Below are 26989 nucleotides of genomic sequence, written 5' to 3'. Positions count from 1 at the left end.
TTTCTTGTATCTTGAATATTCATTCCTTTTGCTTTTTGTCCCGAGTACCCTCGCCCAAGTGTGAAGTAGCAGGCGCAAAATCAGATACCGCTGCAGCTTTTCTGGAGTGATTTATATTTGTCAAATACGGAGGGACGTCTGCCATGAGCCCAGGTGGTTTCCAGCATTCACAAAAAGCCACTACATGTCAAAGCGTTCCTGCAGAGTTTCAAAAAAATATTTAAAAATGAACGTTTTTTGGGGTTACTTTTCTCATAATCACTTCTTTAGAATATCATGGTAAGAGGAATTTACAGTGGCTTGTAGGACGTTAGCTGTCTAGCTTGCGCGTTCGGACATCGTACACATAAGCCCCCAACAGCGAGGTAAAACAAAAGAACGACACTGGTAATTCATGGTTTCATATTTTGAACAGAACTGCACGTATTTTTTTAATTTAGAGAAACTTGACCCTATAGCTGCGAAGTACCCCGTTCCTGTAGAAAAAGGAATGCTAGTAATATTTAGTACGCCTTAATAAGAGTGGTGACTGTGTCCGATGTTTTGAAGTAAGAAAAAAAAAAGATTCTTTGAATTCATTTCGAAGCGCCAGTAAACATTCCACTGCAGTTTATTTTTAATAAAACACGTATGCACGTAAACCTTGAGGCGCATTATGCGTACCTTGTATAAAACTGAGTACTATTTCATACTTTAAGGCGAATGATTCGCATAAATGACGATATGAGGAGCCTGTTATTTTTCAGATTACGCGGCAAAAACAAAGGCTAGCGAAACAGAACATTTTTAGTGTACAGGTTTTTATTCTATTAGCTCTAGCGCGGTACATGAGACGGAACAGGCCAGTGGGTACAGATGACCCTGGCAAAGGGGAAGTGTGGCTCAAAAGCGCCAGAGAAGGCCCTAGAATTTCTATTGTCCATTCGAAACATTGTGTGCCCTCAGCCCCTTTCTAGTAAAACGATTACTTTGACCAACTCGTTACAGTATTATTAGCGGTCGAGTGTCACGAAAAATTTGGGGTATGATGAATGAGCTGCCAATCTTTTAACAGCGCAGCTGTTGAAGCCTGAGCTTGGTCCGGTGGCGTTAGCAACAAAATACCAAGAAACAAGCTCCTCTGGCGCCAGGCACGCGGCACAACCTTTGCGCAGCTCAGTAGGCGGAGCCAAGTTTCACCTGGCTAGTCCCTCACTCCGTCGACGCAACGGGTTCAAGAAAACCTTGCCGAGAGATTGTGTTGCCACACGCGCCAGCACCGCTCGACCTCTAATAACATTTGCCCAGCGTTGATGGCGTAATCGGTCGCGTGCTCTTCTCTTCGCCAGTTCACGTGCGTTCAGGCTTTAAGTCAGAAGCACAGAAAAGCTCGCGGTATACAAAAGCCGAGTTCGCGAAGCCGGTTGCCGCCGGTTCTAGCGCGTGCTAACGCTGTCCACTTTGGGAGAGATGTGGAAGCCTCCGGACAAAGCGATCCGCGCCTGGAAGTCAAGGAGATCTTTCAGCGGCAAGTTCAGAATTATATGGGAGGTGCAACAGCCGAGTATCCGATGAAGGGAGAGATTGGGTGACAGAAGAAGAGCGTCACTCCTAAAGAAGACGAAGCGCAGCACGAAAGCACCGCGCCGCTACTGAAGAACAGATGCGGCGAGTTTGGTCCAATCCCGAGTATCGTGGCGGTGAAGGGACCGCGAAACGCCAGCGTGTTGCAGAAGTTCCGCAGTTATGAGCTAGCGTACATTCTACACACTTTAATGACCAAAATGTTCATTGCTCTTAGGGAGCTAACGATGACACCCCGCGTAAAACGTGACCGAGCCCCAGTGCATAAAAACGCATAAACTTGTTTGGTTGATTGTAGGGTTTAACGAACCGATGCAACGCAGGCGATGAAGCGTGCCGTAGTGGAGTGCTCCGAATTAATTTTGACCATCTGGGGATCTTTAACGTGCGGAGAAATCTCGTACATACTGGCGTTTTTGCTTTTCGCCTCCATCAGAAAAGCGGCCACCGCGGCCGGGAATCGAACCCTCTATCTCGTGCCGCATAAACGTAACCTGACCAAGAATAAGCTATGTGGGGACACCAGCTTCGCTGTTTTCCCATTGTTCGCGCTAGTATTGCGAAGCTGCCCCAATTTTTTTTCTTCATGCAAGAAATTTTGCCAACTACAACGTTTCACACCTTGTAGTTTTACTCAGGAAATCAGAGGAGCTGAAAGGTAGGAAGACTGATAATCCGCAGTGTTATGTTACCGCCATGCTTCACTTCTGAAAGAGAACTTGCATTACTACTACACCTTCCGTTGGGCGTACAAAATGCTGGCTTCTCATGTAAACCATTCTCGCGAGGTTATCTTTGTGCTATCGTGTACCTCTACAGCGAGTACTATGTTTGATCTGTTGAGCTTATAGCTGCAGTCATGCCGTACAAACAAGAAGAAATGCTCACATATATACCCACTTTTGTCTGGTATGGCATTCTTGCCCTTTCCCCTGTCAGGCTTTCAACGTTAATCGTAATACTGGATGGGACCGTACAGGCTTACCTCTTCACCCATGACATCAATGTTGCGGAAGAAATTGTTGACGTCCATGTTTACAATGGGGTTCCAGAAAGTGGGAAAATCTCCTCCCGTCGTCACGTACCGCCGGCCCTGTTTGCGATTGAAAAAAAAACATTTATGCGAGCAAAAGCAAGTACAGATCATCATCAAAAATTTGAAGCGGGAAATATCGCTGGTTTGTCTGAACAATTCAACCTAGGTTCAGACTATGTATGCTACAATCCATTAGAAAACAATTCTAGCGAGAGCGAAACACTGGTCAGCACTGAAATCGGCTGCAGGAATGAACCTCATAAACATTCTCGTAGCATCATCTAAAAATTTACAATCAACTGCAACCGAGACAGTTCAGGTTTTTTGAAAAAAGTGAAATGGGTTCCTTAAACAAAATCTCTTCACGAACGAACGCTTTTGACTTAGGGAAATTTTGTCTTGTATGTACTAAAAAGGCCGGAAGCTGGCACGTGTTTCTTTGTACCATGTTCCCTGTTACGGATATACCACTCAGCCTTCTGCACCTCTTGAGACTGAGCCTGTTCCAAAGATGCAAAAAACAAACCCCTCACCACAGGATCCACAGAGGCGGTAACAGTAATCATTGTGTGTACGCATTGCTGGTACTTACTGTCAAAACGAAATTTATGAGGGGCCCAGGAAAACATAGCTGCACGTTAACTACGATGAGCCCGAGACCGGCATGGACAACAAAGTATTGGAGATATCTAACTCAATCAAACCTTGTCTAGAACAAATTTTCTCCTGAGTAGACACACACATATTTCAGTGAAAGCGGGAGGGGTATAAAAAGATATTTCCGCTTCCAGACACCCAAGCAACAATTATTTTTCGGGACACTTATGTGCATTCAAGGCTAAAGCCTGGTGATACTTATGAATGACTTCTTTCTGCTAAATCAATTTGCGTCTCCTTATTCGCTTTTGTTTCTTTGTCGTTTGGCGTGGATTACTTCAGCATGCACACTCCACAGCTTCCCTGAAATCAGATTTGTGCGCGGGCGGTGTACATCTGTTTTATTCACGTGGAGTCAAGTTTAGGTGTCGTGCGGTCATTATTCTACAAATTTCCCTTTTCAAATTTTTCGATATATTGAACTGGCAACCTACACGTTCAAAGTGCCCATTCGTGCCAATCCTTCAAGCGGGTATGCCCAAAGTAGGGGTGATTACGCAAATGAATTTGGTTACATAGTTCGCAGCACGTAGGGATAGTGCAATGATAGCGCACTCTGCTCCTACTCTTGATACGCGGTTTCAAATCTCATGAGAACGCAAATGTGTTTTAAGGCGTTACATGTATTCCCGAGCACCACCACAGCCAGAGCAATGTAACGTCCTACATTTGAAGAAAACTGGGAAATTAGTCGAGTTAACATTTTCAAATTTAAAACAGTGTAAATGGACAAGTGGCTGAACGAAAATTTAAAAATCTCGAAATTAAAAAAAGTAAAGAATTGTGAAAAATGCATCTTCTACTTTTCGCGCCTCCCCCCGAAACTAACGCAGAAATAAGAAGCCCGTGAAAACACGAAGCTGCTCAATACGAACTTCGCAGACGTGGCGTGGCGTCCAGGAGATAAGGTTTGGGTCTGGACACAAGTTGGGCACCGAGGGCTTAGAAAACACTCCTTAAGCGCTATTACGGCTCGTATATAGTACTGCGCCGTATCGGCGACATTATCTGCGATGTTGTGCCAGACAAAGTGCGTTCGTCATCCCGCCGAACTTTACTCCCGGACATGCTACATCTTGTGCGCAGCAAACCCTACTTTGATCGCTACGGTTTGCAGCCGTCGCTGCCAGAGTAACCCTTGCATTTTCCCTACCCAGCCACATCTGGACGATGCGTCCTAGAACAGGGGGGGGGACAGAAGAATTAGTATTCATTGAAACGGCCAACAGTCAACCATCACTATTAACTGTTCTTGCACTCAGCTCTCGTCACCATCATCAGTGCACCGTTGGCAATCATCATCGACTGACGGCCGGACGAAGTTGATGTGGTTCGCTTTCGGCAAGCGTGCGGGCGCTGCTTTGAACCTAAAGAGTCCGTTGCAGCCTATTCTATCTACACTAAACCGCCAAGATCCATCGTCTCATCGCTGCCATTTCTCTCACCTTAAATATCAATATAGTAGCTATTCGATTATAGGCATGCAGAGTTATTGGCATCAACCATGCCAACACTCCTTGTGACTTTGGAAACTTCATAGGAACGAGAGCTTTCGCCCCAATCTGTGCGTTTATGCAACGGAACGGGTGGCCTACCAGCCCGTGCCATATAGACCGCAGTTTTGCCTTGTAAAGCACTGACCGACGGTTCGCTCGCACCAACTAGCGAATACTGTACAAAAGCAGCCTACACTGCGGCTTTTAAAGCTTTTTCAATCCCCCACTGGAGGTATGGTGTACTTTGTGAGTGCGTAACACTTCGGTAGGATTCAAAGTGCGCACACAGGATTCAGAGTAGTCAAGAGTTCGACGAAAGTTCGTCTGGTCAGGTATCATGATGAGGGCAAAATGCGGTCATTGACCAAGTCAAGGTGAAAACAGAGAGACGTTTCGGAACCCGTACGGGTTCCTTGATCACACTGAGCTGGAAAGAGCCGTAAGTCGCTTCTTATTCTAAAATGTGACGTACTGAACAGGTGTAGCTTGCCGGCAGATTGCCATCTCTCCTATTGATAGTGTCCTTGGTCTTTTGAATGAACACGGATTCCAAAAGTAATCTCGTGGCTGGGTTTTTTTGGAATCCGTGTTCATTCAAAAGACCAAGGACACTATCAATAGGACAGATGACAATCTGCCGGCAACCTACACCCGTTCATTACGTCACATTTTAGAATAAGAAGCGACTTACGCCTCTTGCCTCCTTAGTGTGATCAAGGAACCCGTGCGGGTTCCGAAACGTCTCTGTGTTTTCCCCTTGACTTGGTCAGTGACCGCATTTCATCCTCAGGATTCAGAGTAGAATAATACATTTCAATGGTCGACCCTCCTAGAGCTTTAACTCAAAGGAATTCACTGAGTAATTTGTTGACTGATTGGTGAACGCCGCGGCGAGCACGAAGGCTCGTTGCCCAATATAATGTAGTTTCGTGCCACTGTGGGCTATGTATCGTTTTGTTAGGTCGCCTACTGCAATTGGGGGCCATGCGTCTAATTACGCCTATCGTTTAGCTTTGGGGTCCTACGAGGCTACGATGTCAACGCGTACCCACAGCTTGACGTGCAATGAGTAGTTTTCAAATGTGTATCGCTATACGGCGTTCTACACCGAAGTTTGAGGTTAGAATTAATGTGCTTTGTTAAGGCTTAACCTTGAGTAAGCTTCAAGTCCATAACAATACGACGGGCCAGGAAATGTCATACTCATTCTACTTCAAATAGCGGCTACCGGGTAACGAAAAGAAACCTCAAGGCACGACGTTAGGCTTAACGTGCTATCTTTAGGCTTTATGATACATAACCTACAGGTGGACACTTACGACGGGTCAAGCTCCTTCATACTCATTACACGTATTTATGAGCACGAATATCAGCGCGTCGCCTATTGTGCATTCATCATGCGAACGATCATTGATACGTCTAGCAGGTTACGACCTATGCAGAAGTACTTGCGTATATACGTCTGCTTCTACACAAAATGTGTATAATTAAAGCTGGTATTTGAGCTCCGGTATTAAATAGGTAAGGACATAGCATGTTATAGTACCGCAGACGCGGACATTAACGACATTTCATTTTCGGAGATCAATCTGGCGCCGCCTAATGCTCCTTGCTAAATCAAACGCCTAGGAATGACTCTGTAATAGATAACCTTCATCGCCCGATTTATTTCCTCGCAGAGGTAATTACTCCACAGAAAGCATTACAAAAGAGCAAATTCAGACACAGACTACACCAGATGCAAGATGTCTTACGTTTGTAATGAGTACCTTGTACAGGGTGCACTGATTGTGCAGTAGCACTCAACTTGACAAAAAAATCGATGTTTAAATTCAAATAACTTTGAATGCACAAGACAATTATGCGGAAGAAAATTAGTTGCAGCACACCTTCCAAAACAGGTGAAAAGTGTGACGCTTTTGGCAAATCATTGACGCTTTAGTGCAGCCTCGCACAATAAGAGCTGTTAAAGCAGAATACGCGACAAAACAGTTAGTGTTTGCGTTCGGGTTCAACGATACCAAAACATGAGGACCGCGTCAGATTTCTCAGATCCGGGAGAAAGATCGTTGCTTGTGAGGCGCTCTGAATCAGAAGTCCTCGGAAATCATCGCAAGCGTATGAGTAATAGCGGTGTTTCACAGTCTTCCACGAGCTGTCCGGCTCACGCCCTTTGTCGTGATCGAGCACGACGGTGGCGTTCAAAATGAGCTGCCGTTCATTGGGGTTTCAGGTTTCACTAAGAGTCACGGCCACGACCCGTGGAATGGCGATGTAACATACGGCGTTGCGAACATTGCGTTGGTGGGTCACCATTCCCGGAAAAGCTATATCGGCCGGCTGAGGCCAGTCTGCTGTTCCATTGAACATGCTCGTCGTCGGGTAAAATAAAATAGAGTGAGAAGTTCCGAGTGCTGTGATGAGCTTGGTAAGAATACCCGTGCAATCGTTATCTTGGGAACGGGAATAAGGCAGCAATAACCCAAGACTCAGATTACTTTGCACACGAAGCTCCGCAACGATTCCTGCGAGTAGGCTGACTAATAGAGTAGAATTAATCGATGTCGCTCCCGGCCACCGCAGCCGGATTTCGCTACAGGTAGTATTGCTGATCAAACGAGAAACGTGCGCAGAGAACTTGGATGTCTCCTTACCGTCGTTGATAAGGCGTTCAAAAAGTTCGTTGTCGCCACGTACACCAAGCAGTTTTTCGACACCGGTAGGATGCGCCAGCAAGCTTCTACTTGTCGCACAGGCAACGGGAGCACTGCGAGGCCTAGTGACTTCCAGGTTGCGGCTGACTGTGTAACAGCAGCAAAGCATGACCCCACATGACCGTCCGCGTTGGAAAATGATGTTGACAGGACGTTCGGGGTATGCATCAAGCCACCACGTCGAACCGTTCGCGAGGCACACCTCCCCGCGGTTGACCAAATGAAAGGCAGCTGGACGCTTCGCTGCCTAGCTACGGTGGCCTATTGACGTTGGATTAGTAGAATTGCCGTCCGTGAACGTGCTCGTGTCTGCGTGAGTAGTGAACTCGTCGGAGTCGTTTGTCTCATAAGTGAAGATTAGCGGTTTCTCGGTGTTCGTTGGATGTTCTTCGCTTTGGGCATTATCCGGAGCCATAAATGGCTGAAAGAAGTACAGAAGAACGCCCACACAAAACGAAAGTACAATTAGGACAAGGAACGGGAGCACGGGAGGACGTGGAGGAAGGAGACCCGTTTCCTCGTCGGGAAGGTCCTGGTTGGCGAGAGCGTAGTGTTCCTAAAAAGAGACCTGCCTTCGGGGACGCGGCCGGATCTTGTGTCCAAATTTGTCACGAAGCACCATTTTGGACGGAGCTCTGCTTTCGGTATCTGCGATTACTGGGCAGCATCAGAAGCCACGGCGAGTGCTGCAGACTTGTCCACTGGAGCTTCTTGTGGCTGGGTTGGATTGTTAGGAAGCTCGCGACGCTCTTCACCTTGCTCTATGGTTCACTGGACGGCTGGTTCGCCGGTTGCATGCCCTTCGTTTTCTTCTCTGATCTCCCGGATTCAGTGCATACCCACGAAGAAATACCGGCCAAGACCTTTAAATTGGCCAACGATCAGAGCTAATAGTCAAATAAATAAAATAGGAAAAAAACCCTAGTTTCCGAAAGAGCGGTATATCCCGAGACTGACTTGTTGCTCAGAAAACGCACCATGCTTATGTTGAAAGTCAACGCTGCCTGAAGCAGATGCGAAACCACCAATTCATGAACTGATGTTTTTTTCAAGTACGACCGAAACTACGGCTGCAAATTGAGAGAGCTCTATTGTTGGTCTGAAGTAAAAACACCGAAGGGATTTTAATGACATAGGAAAGCGACAGCAGTGAGAAGCATAATGATTGAGGAACTTTAAATTTAAGAAATTTCAAAGACACCAAATTGCTCAGCGGCTGAAAGGGGATAATTTCCACCTGACCGTGAAAGTATTTGTACGTCGCAGAGAAAGATATATCCTCTACTGAGCCTTATCTTCGGTTGGAATTTAGCACCGAGGTAACTACGAGAAGTTGTCCGTGGAAAGTACCGCTGTGGTCTCACCCATTGACGAAGAAGTAGCTGCGTTTGTGTGAAGCCTGTGGGAGATCCTTCATGGCCGACTTGTAAATGGCGTCAATACATAGACCATCGTCTACCATGGACCCTGGCAGTTCTGTCCGCCCGCGACGTAACAAATATATTGTCGGAAGAAATCACATGCTCTCTGAAACCAAAAACCATTCAGAAGATTCGGAGCTGCACTGAATACGTAGATAGCTGGCCAGAACTCATACCACCATGCCGACCCTTCTGTGTTTTTTTTTCAGTTGAGTAAAATGTATCTTTAGAGCGCACACACGAGGGCTTCAAGAGGGGGACGACCAATACAGTGCTCTGTTTCATTTCAGTTTCTGCTTATCCGCGGTTTCTGTGCGTTGATCCCGTCAAAAATGAATACGTGCGAATTAACCCATGTTCCCATCTCGCTCAATACATGGGAGCACGTCCCAATGGCTGAGAACAAACACCGCACACACACAAAAATGAAAGAAATTTTTCTGAGATGAATGAGAGTGGGAATGTTCCAGCGCGGGAAGCACCGCTTGGTTAGCCTTGGTTTCTTTTGCTTTAAAGCAAAGCTGTTTTTGGCTATATCTTCAGGCATTTTGCTCCTGTTTGTACAGAGATTCCGTGCGGCAAAGCCCAATTTATAGCAAAAGCTCAGCAGCAGATTGACTTTAAAGGTTGTTTAGTCACAACTTTCCCAGGAGCAATTGCGTGACAATCAGCCGCTAAGACGACACTATCGTTGCACCGAGTTTCGTTTGCTTGTCGTAATTACTTCACAGTGAAATGATAGTCGTTACACTATTGCCGTCTGCATTTACAGGATGAGTATGATTACAGAAAACGGCTTCAACAATTGTTCTATTGATACTATCCCGCAACAAAGTGTGACAATAAGGCGCCACGAAAACTATCGCTAGGGCTACTTTCACTTACTTTTCAGAGTAATGCTAATAAGTTGTAATGGAATAATGGAACTCCTAAACTTTGCAGGATTCCTATGGGCTTGTACTGGAGGGAAACGGATAGACCTATATTTGCCCGCTAAGATAAAACTCTGCTCTTTCCAATTTTTTATTAGGTAATCCCAAAGCCATGGTCACTGCTATTATAAAATTGTGAGAGAAATGAATACACGATGTGTTGGGAGCAAAAGTCTGGATTCCACGCGAGCAGCGGCCGAAGCGCATTGCAGCGTCAGCTGGAGCTATCGTCTGGCTCCACCAATTCAACTGCCTGTGTTCGTACACATTATACATTGTCCTGATTCACGATCCACTCAAAACCTCGCAACATTTCGAGACTGACGCATCCCTAAAGTTTAATTTAGACGCGAAGGCAAGATTCGAGCCTGCTCCGTCAAGCTCACTGATGAATCACATTTAAAGTGGTCAATTGGGATGTGTATCCTTTAGAAGAGGAGTATTCGATGAGCTTGTAATTTCCCCCATCTCCTTTGTTTCATTGCATTGGACAGGTTGTTTGAACTTATTCATGGGGAACTTATTGTTACAAGTTACGCTGTGTTTACAACGAAGAATACAGCAAGCTCAGCCCAGTTGTTGTCGAATCGCATACTTTACAACATTGTACGCCTGTCAATTTTCCAAACATGGGCGCCTCCATTTTGCTTTTTTCTGCCCAGATGCCAACGCCATCAATGAAACGACCGCCGCAACCACAATGCTGGGCTGTTAAGTGCTCCATTCCTTCCGTGACTCTGTTTGGTGTCCCCGCGTTAGCCAATGAACCGTAGTTGTTTGATGCTACGTTATCATCTAAAGTGGGAGTACGCGTGTTTTGTTTTGCTCTTATCATATGCGGAAGAGGACCACAGCGGATTGCAGGTCCTACTTTACTGCTAGTGTGGGCGCTGGCGACCCCGGCGGTTTCAAAAAGCCGTAACGGTAGTAGTTTCCGCAATGCATAAACGCTACCGGTAGCACGGTTACTGACACACCTATTGTGATCGTGGAGTAAATAGGCATATTCAATGCCACCTTGCCCGTGGGGTTAGCCGATTAGTCATGTCTAAAGGAGAGCGAATTTCTAATGTGGAGCAAGCACAGCGTCTCGCTTACCCGCACTCGCGATGGACTTTGGCTGGGCGATTAGCACGCTGTTGTAATCACAATACAATATCACTCTTCCACATCCTTCCGAACGGTTGCCAGCGAGTATAAATTAACCGAGCAGAAAAACGCTAGTGCATCACCAATCAAACTACAATTGCAAGGTTGTGATCATGATTGCGCAACACCGCGCATCGTACGCGCAACGTCGCTCCGAGCCGATCAGTGCGGACCCTCCGCTTGTACCAGAAATCCTTTAGCTGATCAGCATTGGCTGTTTTGTAATTCTAGTAATTTAGGTTCTGTGACAACTCATAAGGATAAGAAACTTTCCTTAATCCTTACGCCCACCTTGATGTATTATACACATATAAAGCTCGCAAATATGAAGCTGCGTTTCCACATTGCGCTGCTTTCTTATCGTGCTATCAACCAGCAGTGTACGATTAAGAAAGTCGTCCTTTCATATCTCAATCGTATGGCTGTGTAATTCATTGCCCTGAAAAATCAAACAAAGCGGTGCAGTTTGCAGACATTAGAACAGGGATTTTTTAGAACAGGGAAGAATAGGGATTTCTTAACGCCAACCCACTGTAATGACTGAACAAAGCATCAATGTTTGAAATTGACTACAAGGAAACCGAAGTGACTATAATGTTATTCAGCTACGTACAAAATTCATTTTACCGTTTGAAAGGGATACGTTTTTCACTGTTTTCACCGCTTTGTACGTGCAAAATGATTTTTGCTCCGTACGCTGCCGTCCAAGTGTGTCAGTCTGACACAAGCGCTTGTCGTCAATACAAGTTCTGGCGGTTTATTGACGACGTCCATCCATGTCTCATATCGGTGCCCACGGGTAAACGATGCTGCAAAAGGATGTCGCAACCACACGCCATTTTCTCCCCTCCATGTTGTGCGCGTATCCTGCGGACGATTTTTTTTCTCTGGTTGTCCCGACAACCCATGACCGCACAGTTCTGGCCAAACGAAGTTTGGCCGGCACTGTGCGGTTTGAGACAGTTAAGAATTCAAAGGCTGAAACAGTTAAATATCCAAAAAATATCCGCGGATCCGCTGCTTTCGTTGAAAATGCCGAAGAAAGACTAAATGCCTCCCTTCTCTTTCCCGCTAACCTCTCACGCCGTTCCTTTCCCGTCTCGTTCCTCCCAAGATAACACGCTAGAGGTTTGCTCACGTCAAGTTACATAGACCGCGTTCAACTGCTCCAGGCTGGGTGCCTCAATAGTAGCGCAGCCGTATGGCGTAGACGCGCGTGAATCAAGGATCCCTACTGCAACGTTTATAAAATGACGTTTCCGTACTCCACGAAAGTTTCAAGCGGAACGTGGAACCTTTCGTTACTGTTCACGTTTGATTTCTTAAATGCCACCAAGAGCGCAGGCAACAGCAGGCGACGGTTTTATGCAGTTGATGTATTACTTCATTTGCTATCGCGAAAACCAGCATCCATGATTTTTTTTTAATAAAGGAAGGCTGCGCATATTACTGATGTGTTGATTTTCTGCCTTAAATTTGCATAATGTTTTTTTTTTTCTTGTTCACAGTGTTGACAAATATGAACATTGACATCGGACTTGTACGTTTAGTTTTGGTTGTGGGTATATAAGGCTATTGCGCAGCTTCTGTTCCTGGCTGGATGGCTAAATCTAGTCACAGACAGAGATACAGACCGACAGACCAAAACTTCTGCGTTTAAGTAGCCAAAGAATGACTATGGTCTTTAGAAGTATGCACATTGTGACAAACACCCTTGTACCACGCAGCGGAGCAAATCACGCAGAGCGCTTTTGAAAGCCGACCGCACAAGCGCAACGCTGGTCCGCCGGAAGCGGAAGGCGCGCGGCCCACCAAGATTCCTGGTTTCCGAGTGTTTTGCTCATTTTCCGTCTGCTTAGAGAAAATTGTGTATGCGAATGCCTAAGCGTATCCACTGTGCGTATGAAGTATCAACTGTGTATCTGCGTATTAGGCCAAATAAACGAATACTCACATCTATTGACTAGGGTGAAAACCAACTCAATTGCTTCGCCACTAAAGTACTCGCAACCTTCTTTCCCACACTTGTCTTGGGGTTCTTGGAAACTGCTTTAGAAGCAGCCATAAAAACAATACGTGAAGTGAGCCATGAACGGGCAAAGGCTCAATTGTCGCATCCTCTGTGGACAGCATAGAATCTGCATCTCAGCAATTTGGCCACACCAACGTCTCATTTATGTGTTTGCAACTAACACGCTCGCAAGTTAAGCGAAACAGTAACGGTATTCACGAACTACTGCTATTCAGCAACTACTTATTGCATTCAAGCATGTGAAAGTAATTGCGAGGTACCTTACTGGCGGGCTATCTGGCGATCCGAACACTGGAGTGAGCTGAAAGTGATCATCAAAGCACAGCCACAGCATACCAGAATAGTGAAGACGGAGCGGTCTTCGTAGTAGACGCAGTACAGCTGCTTCTCCAAGCCCAGCTCCTTGAGGACTCGCAGCAGGTGGCGCTGGGTTGCACCGATGTACGCGCCGCCAATGTCCAGGTAGCCATAGTGCTCGCCCTGAAACGTGTGTAATGTAAATAAAATGAGCTGACAACACACAACGATCGTCCTAAAAACTAAAAGTATACTTTGCGCCCCGGAGCGCTGCATTATTGACAATTAATGGGCAACAGACAAAGACAACTCAACATATGGCTTATGTCCCACAGGCACCAAAGTGAACACACCTGCTTTATAGGCGGAGTGTTGGATTGCACGGCACGCGGTATGTTCTTCGCTGCTAATTGTAAGTATGCGAACGACTTTGCATGCAAATACGCCTGCACGTGTGCGTGCAACTTGGGATGGAAGTTTGCATAAAGCACTGTCAGAAAGCTACCGTGAATGTGTGCGTGCAAGAACACTGCCAGCTCCTCATTTTTAAGGGCGAAGCCTCTTAGTGGATAGGGCTGTTGGCGTCTCCTGTCGTCGTAGTTGTCGTAATCGTCATCGTAATCGTCGTCGCAATTGTCGTCTCATGTAGTCACGGTGCCAAAACACCGGGAAACTCGTTTAAGCCTCGCTCTAGAGCTTCGTGCTTCAAAGACAAAAACTCTTACAGTACAGCTGTATACATGTAACCCACAAAGGAGTCATCTCCGTTGCAAAAACGCCAAATCGCCAAGAATACACTTATACACTGCATGCTTCTCCCCTACCTAGGTTCCACGTCAGTGAAGATGGCCCGGGATTTTTTCTAATGATAGGAGGTGAAAGTTTAATGCTATTTCCCTATAGAATCCACATAATAACGGAATAAATTATAAACGCTTCCAACCCTTATTCTGCATTTCGCGAGTTCAAATCAACGTTAGGCAATTACATCATGTAGAGCTTAACTGGCTGCGATTGCCTAGGTTGACGACATGCTTTATGAAGCGTCCCTGTAGAATTCTCGAAATACTTCAGTACAAGCCACCTTTATAAAAACTCTTTCAGCACGGCATCTTGAAACAGACTGGAAACAGCAGAAGCATTGCCAATTGGGCAAGTTGGTACTAGATGATGTTTAGCAAGTAGCGCAAAGACCACGGGTTTTAAAAATGTTGGGAAACAGTACGCAGTGCATACACAGTCTCCTCGTTTCTCTTCGACAGTAGTATTCGCGCGGTTTACCCAAATACGGTTGGAAAAAGATTTGTATTTCAATTTTCGTGGTGAAGCATAAATGCTAGCTTCGTTCTGAAACCTCACCTGTACAGTGTATGTTCGTCCGCCCACGCGGTCTCTGGCTTCAAGAACCACCACCTCGACGCCTTCCTTCCGTAGCTGCCGAGCCGCCGAAAGGCCTAAAAGCCATGAAATGAAAGAAAACAACTTGTGTTAAGAGCGGGTACATATGCTGGAAAAAGGAAAGCAGCGTCAAGGGTTTGTATTGTGGATGCACAAATATGACTACAAATTATTCGACATACACTCCGGCGGATTAAAAAAAAAACGCAGCATATTCTGTATCATCTGAATTACCTGTGCGTAATTATTTGGAATTGTCTCTGCGGAACCCAAATGCGCGATTTGGATCCCGGCAGCTATGACCACTTTTCAGATGCTGGGGATAATCGGAAATGCGCATGCGTGGAGATTTGTGCACGTTAAAGATCCCTAGCAGCAAAAATTAATACGGAGGCCTCCAGCACGCATGCCTCATACCCCGGGTGTAGCATCTAAGGCTTAAAAGCCATAATGTTTTTGCAATTATCTCAACGAAATAATCCCAAAGCGTGGTAACATTATGCACATCACGGGTTCTATTAAGTAGTTTGGAAAAAAAATGCCGCACAAGTTGTGTCACATGCAAAAGTTGTGCAATTGATAGCGCTCTCTTTCGCAAGCACCATCTAAGTAGCCCCTATTTTTCGCAGGGATGCCTTTGCTGGGATGCCTCTTGTACTGCAAACCAAAGCAAGAGTGCGCAGCTCCGGGTGGTTCGGCATATCATCGATAATGCGATCTTCAACGCAACCAAGCAGCTTTTGTGAGCATTGACGGAAGTCTAAAACAACATCTTTTTATGCGCCAAGAACCAATTCATTTCTACCCTTTCAGAATTATATTTATTTTTAGACGCGTATAAGCCGCCAAGTTTGAGAGCGTTGTCGGCACGATCACTATGGTTCTGATACGTTTCAGCCTGGCACTTCTACAGCAAAGACCTATATTTAAACACCCAACTTTTCGGTGCATGTATAGCAACTCTAGCGACTCTTGCTATACACCAGAGCAAGATATGACCTACATGCTACTATAAGATAGTTTTCAAGTTTGCTGTCACTGAGAATTAAACATATTTATGCAGTTTCTCAGATGTGGCCGAAGCAACTCGGTCTTCTACTGACCAATTCTTGGCATTCGCAACATCAAAAACAACGTCAATGTGCGTTATAATCCGCCTCAACATCACCATCTTCTGTCTGAAGCCAGAAATATTGTCACAAAAGGCAAACAGAAGTATTAGGCAATAACAACCCAAACGCGGTTAATATCGTATCAGTCAATCCACTAATGTAATTTCAAATTCCTTATCCAAAGACTGCTCCGGTGCGGGAAACATTGTAAGAAAAATCCCACGTGTCAGGTGCATGCGTCATGACAACAATGAAAAATCTGCTGGAATTCTGAGAATTCTCTAGGTTGACTTTTTTGATTCCACCTATACTATCTATTGGTGCATCAAATTTCGGGTTTGCAAAAAGGGTTATATATAATGGCATTCAAAATTTTCTTTCTGCTTCAGGTCGTTTGAATTGACAAAGCGTGCTAATTAATGGGTAATTCGTGTTTTATTCATAAATGAGTTTCCTTTTATAGCCTCTTTCCGGAAATAATTTAGTATTTTGAAGTTCCCACGTATTTCAACCACCGATTTAGCCCTGGCCGATCCCCCCGTGTGGGTACGTGCCAATATCTTTGAGGACATCATCATCATCATCATCATCATCATCATCATATACTAATGAGTCGCCTTCTTATGCCGCTTGTCTAGAGGGCGAGTTCCTTACAGTAGCGACAGACGGTGGATTGTTTGGTTCGTTTTAAGTTTGTTCTGTTTCTTTTCGCGAATGATGTTAATATATACCATTATAGCGAGGAAGCGCCTTTACCTGACTAATTATTGATTTTTTCCGAAGAAGCAAAGGGTATTGTAGAGTTGACCCATTTAGGCTATTTTCATAGGTATTTCCGATGTTCTTTTGCGGAATTTTTTGTCAAATCTGGATTTTTGTTGAAATGCAGGGCATTACCCGGTTTTCCGCCATTTTCGACATTTTTTTACTCTGATTACGAACATTTTCTTGCGACGTTTTTCCTTATTTTTTTGTTTTTGGGGGAGATCTATGTAAGTTGCATATGTTTGATTTTGTCGATTGATTTACGAAAGTTTCATTTTTTTAATTTTTGTTCTTTTTTGGTTTGTCAAAATTGCGTGCGACCAATTATCTTCATTTACGCCAGTATAATGATTACACGTGTTTTCAGCCCAAACTTGCGTTTTTTTTTTTTTGGACATGCAGGGCGTTACACGATCATGCCTGTGGGGGTATTCGGAAACGAATGCTACGCAACAGAAAACGCTCGCTTATTGCTGCCTGCCGCTTCTGCGACCATCAGCAAATGTATTGATTGATGGATTGAAGTATTTGTTAGGTAGACTAAACTTTATTAGGAAGGGGCTGGCACAGAGACCTATAAATTTATTAAAGCACAGCTGCCTTTGTCTCACTAATTGCGGATGTTTTTCGAGAACGCACTGCAGGACAGCCAACTTCCTCTGAAGATAATGATGATGATCGCGGGTGAAGCGAAAGATGGTTGAAGCACGAAGCTCCCTCTGATCGAAAGCCAGTATCTTAAAAGTCTAGTCAAAGTCCAAAATCAAAACCGTACGCTGAAAGCGCACTGCAGGAAAGCCAACTTACACAATTTTTCGCAACAGCACATCAAGCTCATGTGCACAGTAAATTCTTTTCCTGGTAAGAACCTCTAGTGGTACGTGCAAAACACTTCAAGGCATCGTAGAAGTCCGAACTAAAGACGACAGCGGCCGAATCCCTCACGAGATTGGACTTTCATTCGACTCCGTTCGCTGCGGAAGAAAGCCTCGTGTTTCAACCATCTTTGTCCTTAGAGAAAGGGGCTTTGAATTTATTTATTTATTTATTTATTTTTTATTATTTATTTATTTATTTATTTATTTATTTATTTATTTATTTATTTATTTATTTATTTATTTATTTATTTATTTATTTATTTATTTATTTATTTATTTATTTATTTATACAATCGGAGCGCAGCTGTGCAAACAATCAATCTAACAATAAAGTACGCTGTCAAAAAAACGCTCACAGAAAATACACGTTATCAGACAACACGCAACAAGGACGAGGATTTTCATTATTCATTTGTTTTAGGACACGAAGAGTTTTGTAGGCGTTCAGTCCTTGGGAAATATTGGCGTTCTGTTTCGAAAAAAACCTCAGTCAGCCTGCTCTATGGGCTACAGCATGTAAATACATGTTATCGCACTCACCAAATAGGTTGCAATATCCCAAGTAAAACTAAATGAACTGTACCCATCTGCACAAGTGGTCTTGCTGCGGCTGTTTTAGCATGTTAGTAGTGTCACGGAACAGTTGGGAGAAGACGATGGGGGCAGCTACGGCTATGTGCCGTTTGGGCTTAACTTTAGAAGAAGACGAAGGGCTTCCAGCTACCGGTCTCGGTACTCTCTCGCTGGCATTGTTCAGCATTGTAATTTCAGTCAATACATTGTATTTCCGTGCTTCTGCCTCGTAACATCTTGGTGAGGGTGCGGGCTTTTCCCATTTACCACGGAACTCCGCAGCGGTCGTCAAATTACGCCGTCCAGGATGCCTAACAGCAACGACCCTGCTCCAGGCACTGCCATTCCCTTCATCATCGCGTCTCCCCCTCGAGAACCTGGAATGTTTACCGGCAACGATGGAGTCGACGCTGATGAGTGGATCCGTATGTTCGAGCGGGTAAACTGACTTAACATGTGGGATCCCACAGTGATGTTGGCCAATGCTCCATGTTGCCTAAAAGGCACAGCACTGACATGGTACGACACCAACGAACAGACATTGACCAGCTGGGATGTCTTCAAGGAGAAGCTACGGACAGCGTTTGTAAACACTCCTCATTGTCAACTTGCCGCCAAAACGATCTCGCGTCTCGTGTCCAGAGTTTAACCGAATCCTACAGTGCATATATTCACGACGTACTTGCTCTGTGTGTCAAGGTTGACTGGGCAACGCCCGAGGAAGAAAATTGATTGATTGTAGGGTTTAACGCGCCGACGCAACGCAGGCGATGAGGCGCGCCGCAGTGGAGGGCTCCGGATTAATTTTGACCACCTGGGGATCTTTAACGTGCGCCGAAATCTCGTACACACGGGCGTTTTTGCTTTTCGCCTCCATCAGAAAAGCGGCCGCCGCGGCCGGGAATCGAACCCGCGACCTCGTGCTCAGCAGCGCAACGCCTTAGCCACTGAGCCACGGCGGTGGGTCCCGAGGAAGAAAAGGTTTCGCACATCTTAAAAGGCATTGCGGACGACGCTTTTCAATTTACTAGTTTTCAAGAACAGCTCAAACGTGGATGACATCATCGCAGAGTGCCGACGCTTGGAGCAAGCAAAAAGCCGCCGTATCGGCAAAAACTTCGTCCGCCTTCCGAATACGGCGCTACTTCGTCCTGCGAAGATGTGCTGCTTCGCCCACGCGACGTCGCCCCATCTGCCCCACCTGAGGCGCTCACCAGAATAATTCCTCAATAAATTGAGGCCCTGTCGCCAGCCCCACTCACAACACCAAGCGGTGACAGCCCATCCATTTCTGTTATTCAAGCTGTCGTCCGCCAAGAACTTGACAACTTGGGCCTTCGCCCGGTTTGCGCCATCAATCGTGAGGACGTCTACCCGGTCTGCATAGCCCCGCACCCATCTATCATACCGCACCTCGTCGTTTCCGCAATCCGGCTGCCTGGCGGGCCCCTGATGACCATCCGATTTGCTTTTGTTGCCATCGTATCGGACACGTTCCCCGTTAATGCCGCAATCGCCCTTACGATGCTGTCCGTACTTCGTACTACACTTCCCGGCGACTTGAGAACGCTCCCCGATGGTTTTCACCCTGTCGATTTTCACAAATTGCCCTGATATGACCTCCAGGAATTACGTAATGCAGGGCGGCGTCTTATAACATCAGAACTTTCAGTACGATGGCCCAGAACTGTTGCCCGTCATAACCCCTCACTTGCGCTCCACCGTCCTTGAACAACTTCATGACCACCCACTTTCTAGTCACCTTGGCGTTACGCGCATAAACGCTCCGTACGCCGCCGTTTCTTTTGGCCTGGCTTTTACCGTTCGGTCAAGAAGTATGTTCAAGCTTGAGCCCAGTGCCAACGGGGAAAGGTTCCCTGCAAATTGCCTGCTGGACTCCTTCAGCCCCTTCCTATCCCTCGCGAACCCTTCGCCCACGTCAGCCTCGACCTCCTGGGGCATTTTCCAGCATCCACTTCTGGCAATAAGTGGGTTGCCGTTATGCAACACGCTACGCCATAACACGGGCACTACCCACTAGCTGTGCAACTGACGTGGCTGACTTCTTCCTTTACGACGTCATCCTGCATCATTGATCACCTCGACAGCTCTTGACCGATCGGTGCCACAATTGCCTCTCTAAAATCATTGCCGACATTCTTCATTCCTGTTCCACTAAGCATAAATTGACTGCCGCTTACCACCCTCAAACGAACGGCCTCACGGAGCGCCTAAACCGCACGCTGCTCAACATGCTTTCTAAGTACATTTCCGCTGACCACCGGGATTGGGATGCCGCCTTCCCATTTGTAACCTTCGCCTACAATTCCTCCCGCCATGAAACAGCTGGTTACTCCCCTTTCAACCTGCTCTTCGGCAGGGAACCCGCTTTACCCTTGGACACCCTTGTCTCGCCTGCCTCAACTCCTCCTAGTCAGTACTGCAGCGACGCCATCGCACACGCTGATCTCGCTCGTCAGATCACTCGCACACGCCTCACTTCGTCACAAGCATCCCAGAAGTCCCTCTATGATCGCCACCACGCCGATGTCCAGTTCCAGCCAGGTTCATTGGTGCTACTGTGCCCACCCCATCTTCGTGTAGGACTTTCTTCCAAACTACCTGCTCCTTACAGCGGCGCTTATCGCGTGTTGCGCCGCGTCACCGACGTCACGTACGAAATCAGGCCGCACCCGTCCTCCTCCGCCCAGCCTCACACGGCCTTTGTTCACGTGGCCCGGCTTATAGCTTACCAACCCAACACCTAAACGTCATGTCCCCAGACGCCGCCACCCGCCGGGGGGTTGTGTCACGGAACAGTTGGGAGAAGACGATGAGGGCAGCTACGGCTATGTGCCGTTTGGGCTGAACTTTAGAAGAGGATGAAGGGCTTCCAGCTACCGGTCTCTGTACTCTCTCGCTGGCATTGCTCAGCTTTGTAATTTCAGTCAATACATTGTATTTCCGTGCTTTTGCCTCGTAACAGAAGCAAATAGAAATGAATGGTGGCCTGAAAGACTGGATTGGGCCTCTAGTGCTTTCATTTGCTCTCTTTTGCTAACGCCCTTAGCGAATTGAGTACCCCCCGCAATATGCCCATGATCTAGGAATGGGAAAATTGGCGTGCTATACGCTTTAAGATTTAGTTTCAGAATATTGCTCGAATTTTCTACCATAAAGCAAGGCTTTCAAAAAGCTTTGTTATAATAGTTTCTCAAATGAGCGTTCTATTGAAATTTACTGGTTGTTAAATGTATTTGACGGAGGAAACTGCTTTAGTGGGTAGGGTTCGATATTGATCATTGTAAAAATGTCAGGTTCCATGTTAATTTGTTCGAGAAAGTTTTCGAAAGTACGCAAACATACCTGTTTATTCATGCAAGTCGGAGAACTTAGAAAGGACATACTGAAGGGGGTGTTGAGAGAAGGAGTTATTGCACAATCAACAAGCCAGTCATCCCTGAGATCAGTGGTAGGAGTTTTAAACATATTATTGGCAGTTAATTGCAAGTAATAAGTGTTGCGCATAATAAAAAAGGCAAAGGACTCAGCAGGGAACGTTCCGACAGCCCGAAACAGATTGTTGGATCGAACAGCACGGCGCTTATGAAACTGTGAACGGTAAATAAACACGCTCTTATTCTATCAGCAGGGTTTGGTGAAAAACGTTTATTTTATCTTGTACCACTGCCACACGGGCACTTTTTGTCGCGATTGAGTTGTCCCGGATCGAGATCAATCATGGATCGAGTGCTGTAACACAACCTGTTCCAATCGCGATAGAGCCCGATCCCGCTTGAACTCAATCTTGGTTTCCAAAGCGCGACTGGAGTTTTCAAGCGCGATCGGAAAGGAGAGGTGGTACTCTCGGCCGCGATCAGCAATGCCAGAAAAGGTGAGAACTTCAAATAACTCCGCAAATCCTATCGTGAACGTTGTTTCAAATAAGCGTGCGGTAAAATTTATTAGCTTACTTATACATGATTTTACCAAATTGCATTTGTGTACTCCGATCGCCACACGTGAATTAAAAACAGAAATGGCGTCGCCACGTCTGCCAGCGCCTGTACCGAGAACAGCAGTTTTTGTTCATCTTGCAGTATTGTCACAATTGGGACGACTATGAAGCAAAAACACGGTGGCAGCCGGCGGTCAACGGCTCACAGACCGCAACAGAAAGCTTTGGACCTGTTGCTACAAACAACCACATTACGACAACAATAAAAACTGGCACCGACCAAGAGTGTTTATCAAATCCAAAAAAAGACGTTTTGTCTCCCGTACGGGTGCATTGTTGCCAATGAAAAATGGGGCCGAAAGTGATCCGATTATGTTGGCTTCAAGATGTGACGTAGGCAACGTGTGTACAAGTGTGGGAATTTCCCGTTATTGCGATTAAATGTATGCTCCGTAGTCTGGATTGTCAGGGATTCAAGACCAAGCCGTGAAGTCCAAGTCTCTTTTAATACGTAGTATTCTTTCACGAGTACCCCCACAGCCAGAACCGCGTAACGCCCTGCATTTCCACAAAAATGTAGATATCGTAGAACTTCCGTCTGTAATCGTTGTAATAGAGTAAATGGAGATAACTGGTGGAACAAAATTTCGAATAACTAATAGGAAAAATATAAAAAAATTACGGCAACTGGCGAACCGTGTAACGCCTTGCATTTCCACAATAACGCAGATTTCGCGAAAGTTCCAAATGTAATCGTTATAATAACGTAAATGCAGATAATTCGTCGGGGAAAATTTTGAAAAACTAAAAGGTATGATAACTATTAAAAATTACAAAAAATGGCAAGACTTACAAAACGGCTTTAAACAACTAATAAATCAGAACATAAAAGATTACGGAAAGTCGCAACAGATATAACGAAGATCATTTCCACAATAATCCAGATTTAGCGAATGTTCTACTTCTGATGGTTATAACAGCGCAAATGGAGATAATTGGTCGGAGAGCATTTAGAAAAACCAGAAAATTTGGCCGTAAAAAACTCGCATTGAGGAGAAGCGGCATAAGAATGCTACGCACTATTAGATAATCCTGAATGTCTGCACAATTTTATCGATTATTTTCTCCTTGGCCAAGTCTATTTCATGGCGAGTTGCTTCTGCGTGTTAGGCGAGAGCGACATGTGCTGCTTCAGCCTTCGCTGAAAGTTGTCCGTCTCGCCGACATAGCTTCGATCGTAGGCTGCGCAGGGAATGGTGTAGCCAACGCCTGGTAACTTTTTCTTAGTTAGCTTGTCCTCCACGTTCACAAGAAAGTGCCGTAACTTTTGTGTTGACCCGTGAGCTACCTGTACACTGCAGGGGCACAGAACACGCGCCAGATGCTGTTTTTGGATTTTATAAACATTCTTGGCCGGTGCATGTTTTTATTGTTGTCATGCGCTTTCCCGACCAGGCGGGCTTCCGCCCAACCCTTGATTTCCACCACGTTAGAATGGATAACTTTGGCAGGCTGGGAATTCCGGTGATGCCGGCATGGATGCCGGCTCGACTGCGCTGGGCTATAGCAGACTCCGGTCGATAAAAATCTTTTTTGAGCCATGTGGTGTACATAAGGGCAACCAGTGCAATTTGTAAATCGTATATAAACGTGCAATGTAGCAGCGGCGATACGTCGAGCGCGCTCGACCAATCAATCCCGCTTCGCCTCGATCCGGATTGAAAAGTGCCCGTGTGGCAGGGGTATTACAATACTTATTTTAATGCGATAGATTGCCCTACGGCATATCAGGGAGGTTTACAGGTACAACATTGCACCAGTTGCACGCAAAAAGTCAAGAAGAGACCTGTACTGGGGTCCCCATATCCAACGCTTAAGATCGGGGGGTCTCCCAGGATGGAGCCCTGTGCCTCGGAGGTGTTGGATTCTGGCGTTTCTAAGACCTGAACAAGTCCACAACAGGTGTTCAACGTCAGCTTCTGGCGGAGGAGTCACACAGAAGGGGCAGGTGAATACCATTTACAACTAAAGAAACGGCCTCGCTTTGTTATTCACATCTGCTGAAAATTATAACAAACTAAAACAATTGTGAGCCTGTGGAAACGTTTTTTGACATCTTATGTTTTTAGTCAACACAGAAGTAAATGGACAGAATGAAAGAGATTGTAACTGTCTGTTGTATGCAACTTTACTGAGAACGTATCACTTGGTGCCATTGGTCTTCTTGCTGGCTTGCAGCATGTCAGTCATCTTCAACATGGTTTTTCTATTGAGCAGAAAGGTAGAATCTGCTGCCGCTGACCGCCCTATACTGCCGAAGAGAACCGCTCTAAAAACGGATATCTTCAAGTGTTTCCTTCTCGGTTGTTAGACAATCAGCGTACAAGAGAGCTACTGCCACTCCTCTGCTCCTCTGCCATCCCTACACACGTGGAGGTGCTTCGAGTGGAGTAGAACGTGACAAATAAGGTGTTACCTTTGGAGGTCTCACAGCCGCTATCTCCAACAGGAACAATTGGATCTCTTCAGTGCTGTGTTTTTCCGCCTCACAAAAACACTTGTTTCGTGTCTATTATTTCAAAACATTTCTGGTCCTCGAAGCGACGTTCATTGAGTCTAAACAATAGAGAAGCCCCCTTTCATTGTTGGTGCTTCAATACTGATGTCTATCACAAAAAAAAAATATTTTAAAAACCTCTCTTTACTCGCCTTGACGTGCAGCAGTTTAGTTCTGCGTAGGTAGCCCGAGGTTCGATGTCTCAAAATAAACTCGCGAGTGCCTAAAGCAACGCCTTACGCTCTATTATGACATTATGATACGTTCTTATGTAGATGTTTATTAAAAGCCCCTATGCCCGGATATTTAGATAGGACTGACCATATACCCAAAAGAAAGTGTCTATCCAGCGACACTCTTGCGCATAGTTGTAAACCTTACTTTACAACTGCTTTATAGACCTTTGTTAAGGGGTTAGAAAGGTGTTATAATTTGCGCACTTTATGCACCAATTTCCTGCACGAAATCTTCTTTTAGCATTAGTGTTTGTTTGTGCATGGCCTGTGTTTAGTGCGTGCTTTAGCGCCAGTAAGGTGGGGCCTAATTATTCTGTTCCTGTTTCGCAATATTTATTACAGAATAATCAAAGCAGCCTTGTCCACATGGGTGTTTAACGCTGATAAATGATATTCGAATCGTTTAAGTATTTTAGAAAGCACTGCTGTCTAAATGTACTACACTTTATGAATACATGGTTAGCGCTCTTTAGTCTACCCCTGAGTACCTTTACAATTACTAGTTTGGAACCCGCGTCCTGGATTCCCTGTCGCGGCAACCGCTTTTCTGAGAGGGGCAAAAAGCGAAAACGACCGATTGTACCATATTTCAGCTCACGTAAAAGATCCCCAGGTACTTAAAACGTAATCCGGAGCCCTCCACTATGGCGCTCCTCATCGCCTGTGTTGCGTCGGCGCGTTAAACCATACAATCAATCAAAAACCACCAATAACAAACTTCTTCGCTCACGCCACCCAATTGCATGTGACTCCTCCCCTCTATAAAGTTAGAACTGCCGATTCTGCTGAACGCTGAACACTCTCCACCACATGATGTGGGAGTGCGAAGGTGTCAAGGAACTCCCAGAAGTCCCAGAACTCCCAAAACCAGCGCGGCCTGCTCATCTGGGCCATGTCATCCCGGACTAGGGACGCCACCCACCCTGGACGACGAACGTTAGAACGCCGCAGATCCTCCGTCACCCCGTATTTCTCGGGGGAGAATACACATTTATTGCTCTCTCTCTCACGACATTCTTGTACACCCCCCCCCCTCAAAGTCACGATTTGTATTAAAAATTTTGTATTAAACCCCAAACAGGTCCACTTGCTAAATGCATCCTTTTACCAAGGCTCAGAGCGTGACCTAAATTCGCGTACCTATGCTTAAATGCCCACTTGATGTATTATTAATCTCGGTTGATGTAACCTCCATAAAAATTTGTTCTTTATCACGGCTCTGCTGACGTTTGGTGGCGCATACGCTATGATTTCTCCCCATCCCCCACGCGGAACATTTGTAACATTTGTATATTTAATTTCGCAATTTGAACGACCGATCTGAACTCACAGAATAAGTCTAGAGTAGGGAAAGCAGTGCCAAACGGCTCAACAGCTTTAACCGACTGCTTTTGCAACGCCGAGTACACGGGCAGCTTCCGCCTTATTCATTCCACCCACTCACAGTCCCATGCTCCGTTTGACAGGAGTAATAGGGAAACGCATCTGGCTTGCGCTACAGCATAAGCACACGCAATCAGTTTTTGTCGCGAGCCATCTGTCTGCCGGAAACACACACGGCGCCTGACAGTCTCCCACTGTGCCAGACAGGCGACGTCTCTGCCGTCCCGGGTGCTGCTTGGGCGCCGCAGTACAGGGAACGACATAACACGAGGAGAACGGTAAAAGATTCTATTAGCGCAGGTGCGACCAAGTGTGGTCGGCGCTTTCATTTCTGCACCAACCGCTGCCTAAAAGGAACACGGTTAGCAGATCGACCCTTTTATTGGTTCTTTGTATTTATAGTTTTCCTGAGTTTTGAGTGGCTTATATTTCGGCTTTGACGTGTAAAAATCAACTACGCCTTCATTTCAGAGTACGTAAGGCAAGGAGATAGAGAGTACTGGCCATCTACGGTTATGGAGTTTCAGTTACGCTGGCAGATTTACTATTTTCTTCTCACATGTTTACCACCCTGTAAAGCACGACCATACGTCGCTATTATAAGAGCGCTGCTAAATACGGTGCGCTGTAGAAAAAAGAAACAGCAACTACCTTAGTCGGCAGTGAATGTTGAGCCATGTCTGACACCGGAAAGTAGTGTAGTAACTAACTAAACGGAATATGCAAATGGCCTACGTTACGATCTATTGATTTTAGATAAGCAAGGCAGGAGAAAAAGGCTAGACCACGCAGCGCTATTGACTGGAGGACGCTACGCAAACGCAAAACTATC

At 45.8% G+C, this 26989-nt stretch overlaps 1 protein-coding gene across 1 annotated transcript in view; it reads right to left on the bottom strand.

Annotated features, from left to right (window-relative positions):
* The window catches only part of LOC144179431 (amine oxidase [flavin-containing]-like), a 121642-nt gene that overhangs the window by 36440 nt on the left and 58213 nt on the right, over positions 1–26989 (bottom strand). Inside the window, exons 2-4 of the mRNA XM_077707783.1 lie at positions 14657–14751; positions 13337–13480; positions 2549–2656 (exon numbers count right to left, since the gene is read on the bottom strand). Coding sequence (XP_077563909.1) covers positions 2549–2656; positions 13337–13480; positions 14657–14751 — 347 coding nt within the window. The remainder of the gene's footprint in view (positions 1–2548; positions 2657–13336; positions 13481–14656; positions 14752–26989) is intronic.

Source organism: Haemaphysalis longicornis, unplaced genomic scaffold (genome assembly GCF_048455015.1).
Source record: "Haemaphysalis longicornis isolate Haplotype H1 unplaced genomic scaffold, Haemaphysalis longicornis Haplotype H1 scaffold_4, whole genome shotgun sequence".
Classification (NCBI taxonomy): domain Eukaryota; kingdom Metazoa; phylum Arthropoda; class Arachnida; order Ixodida; family Ixodidae; genus Haemaphysalis; species Haemaphysalis longicornis.
This window is presented reverse-complemented; position numbering and strand designations above follow the sequence as displayed.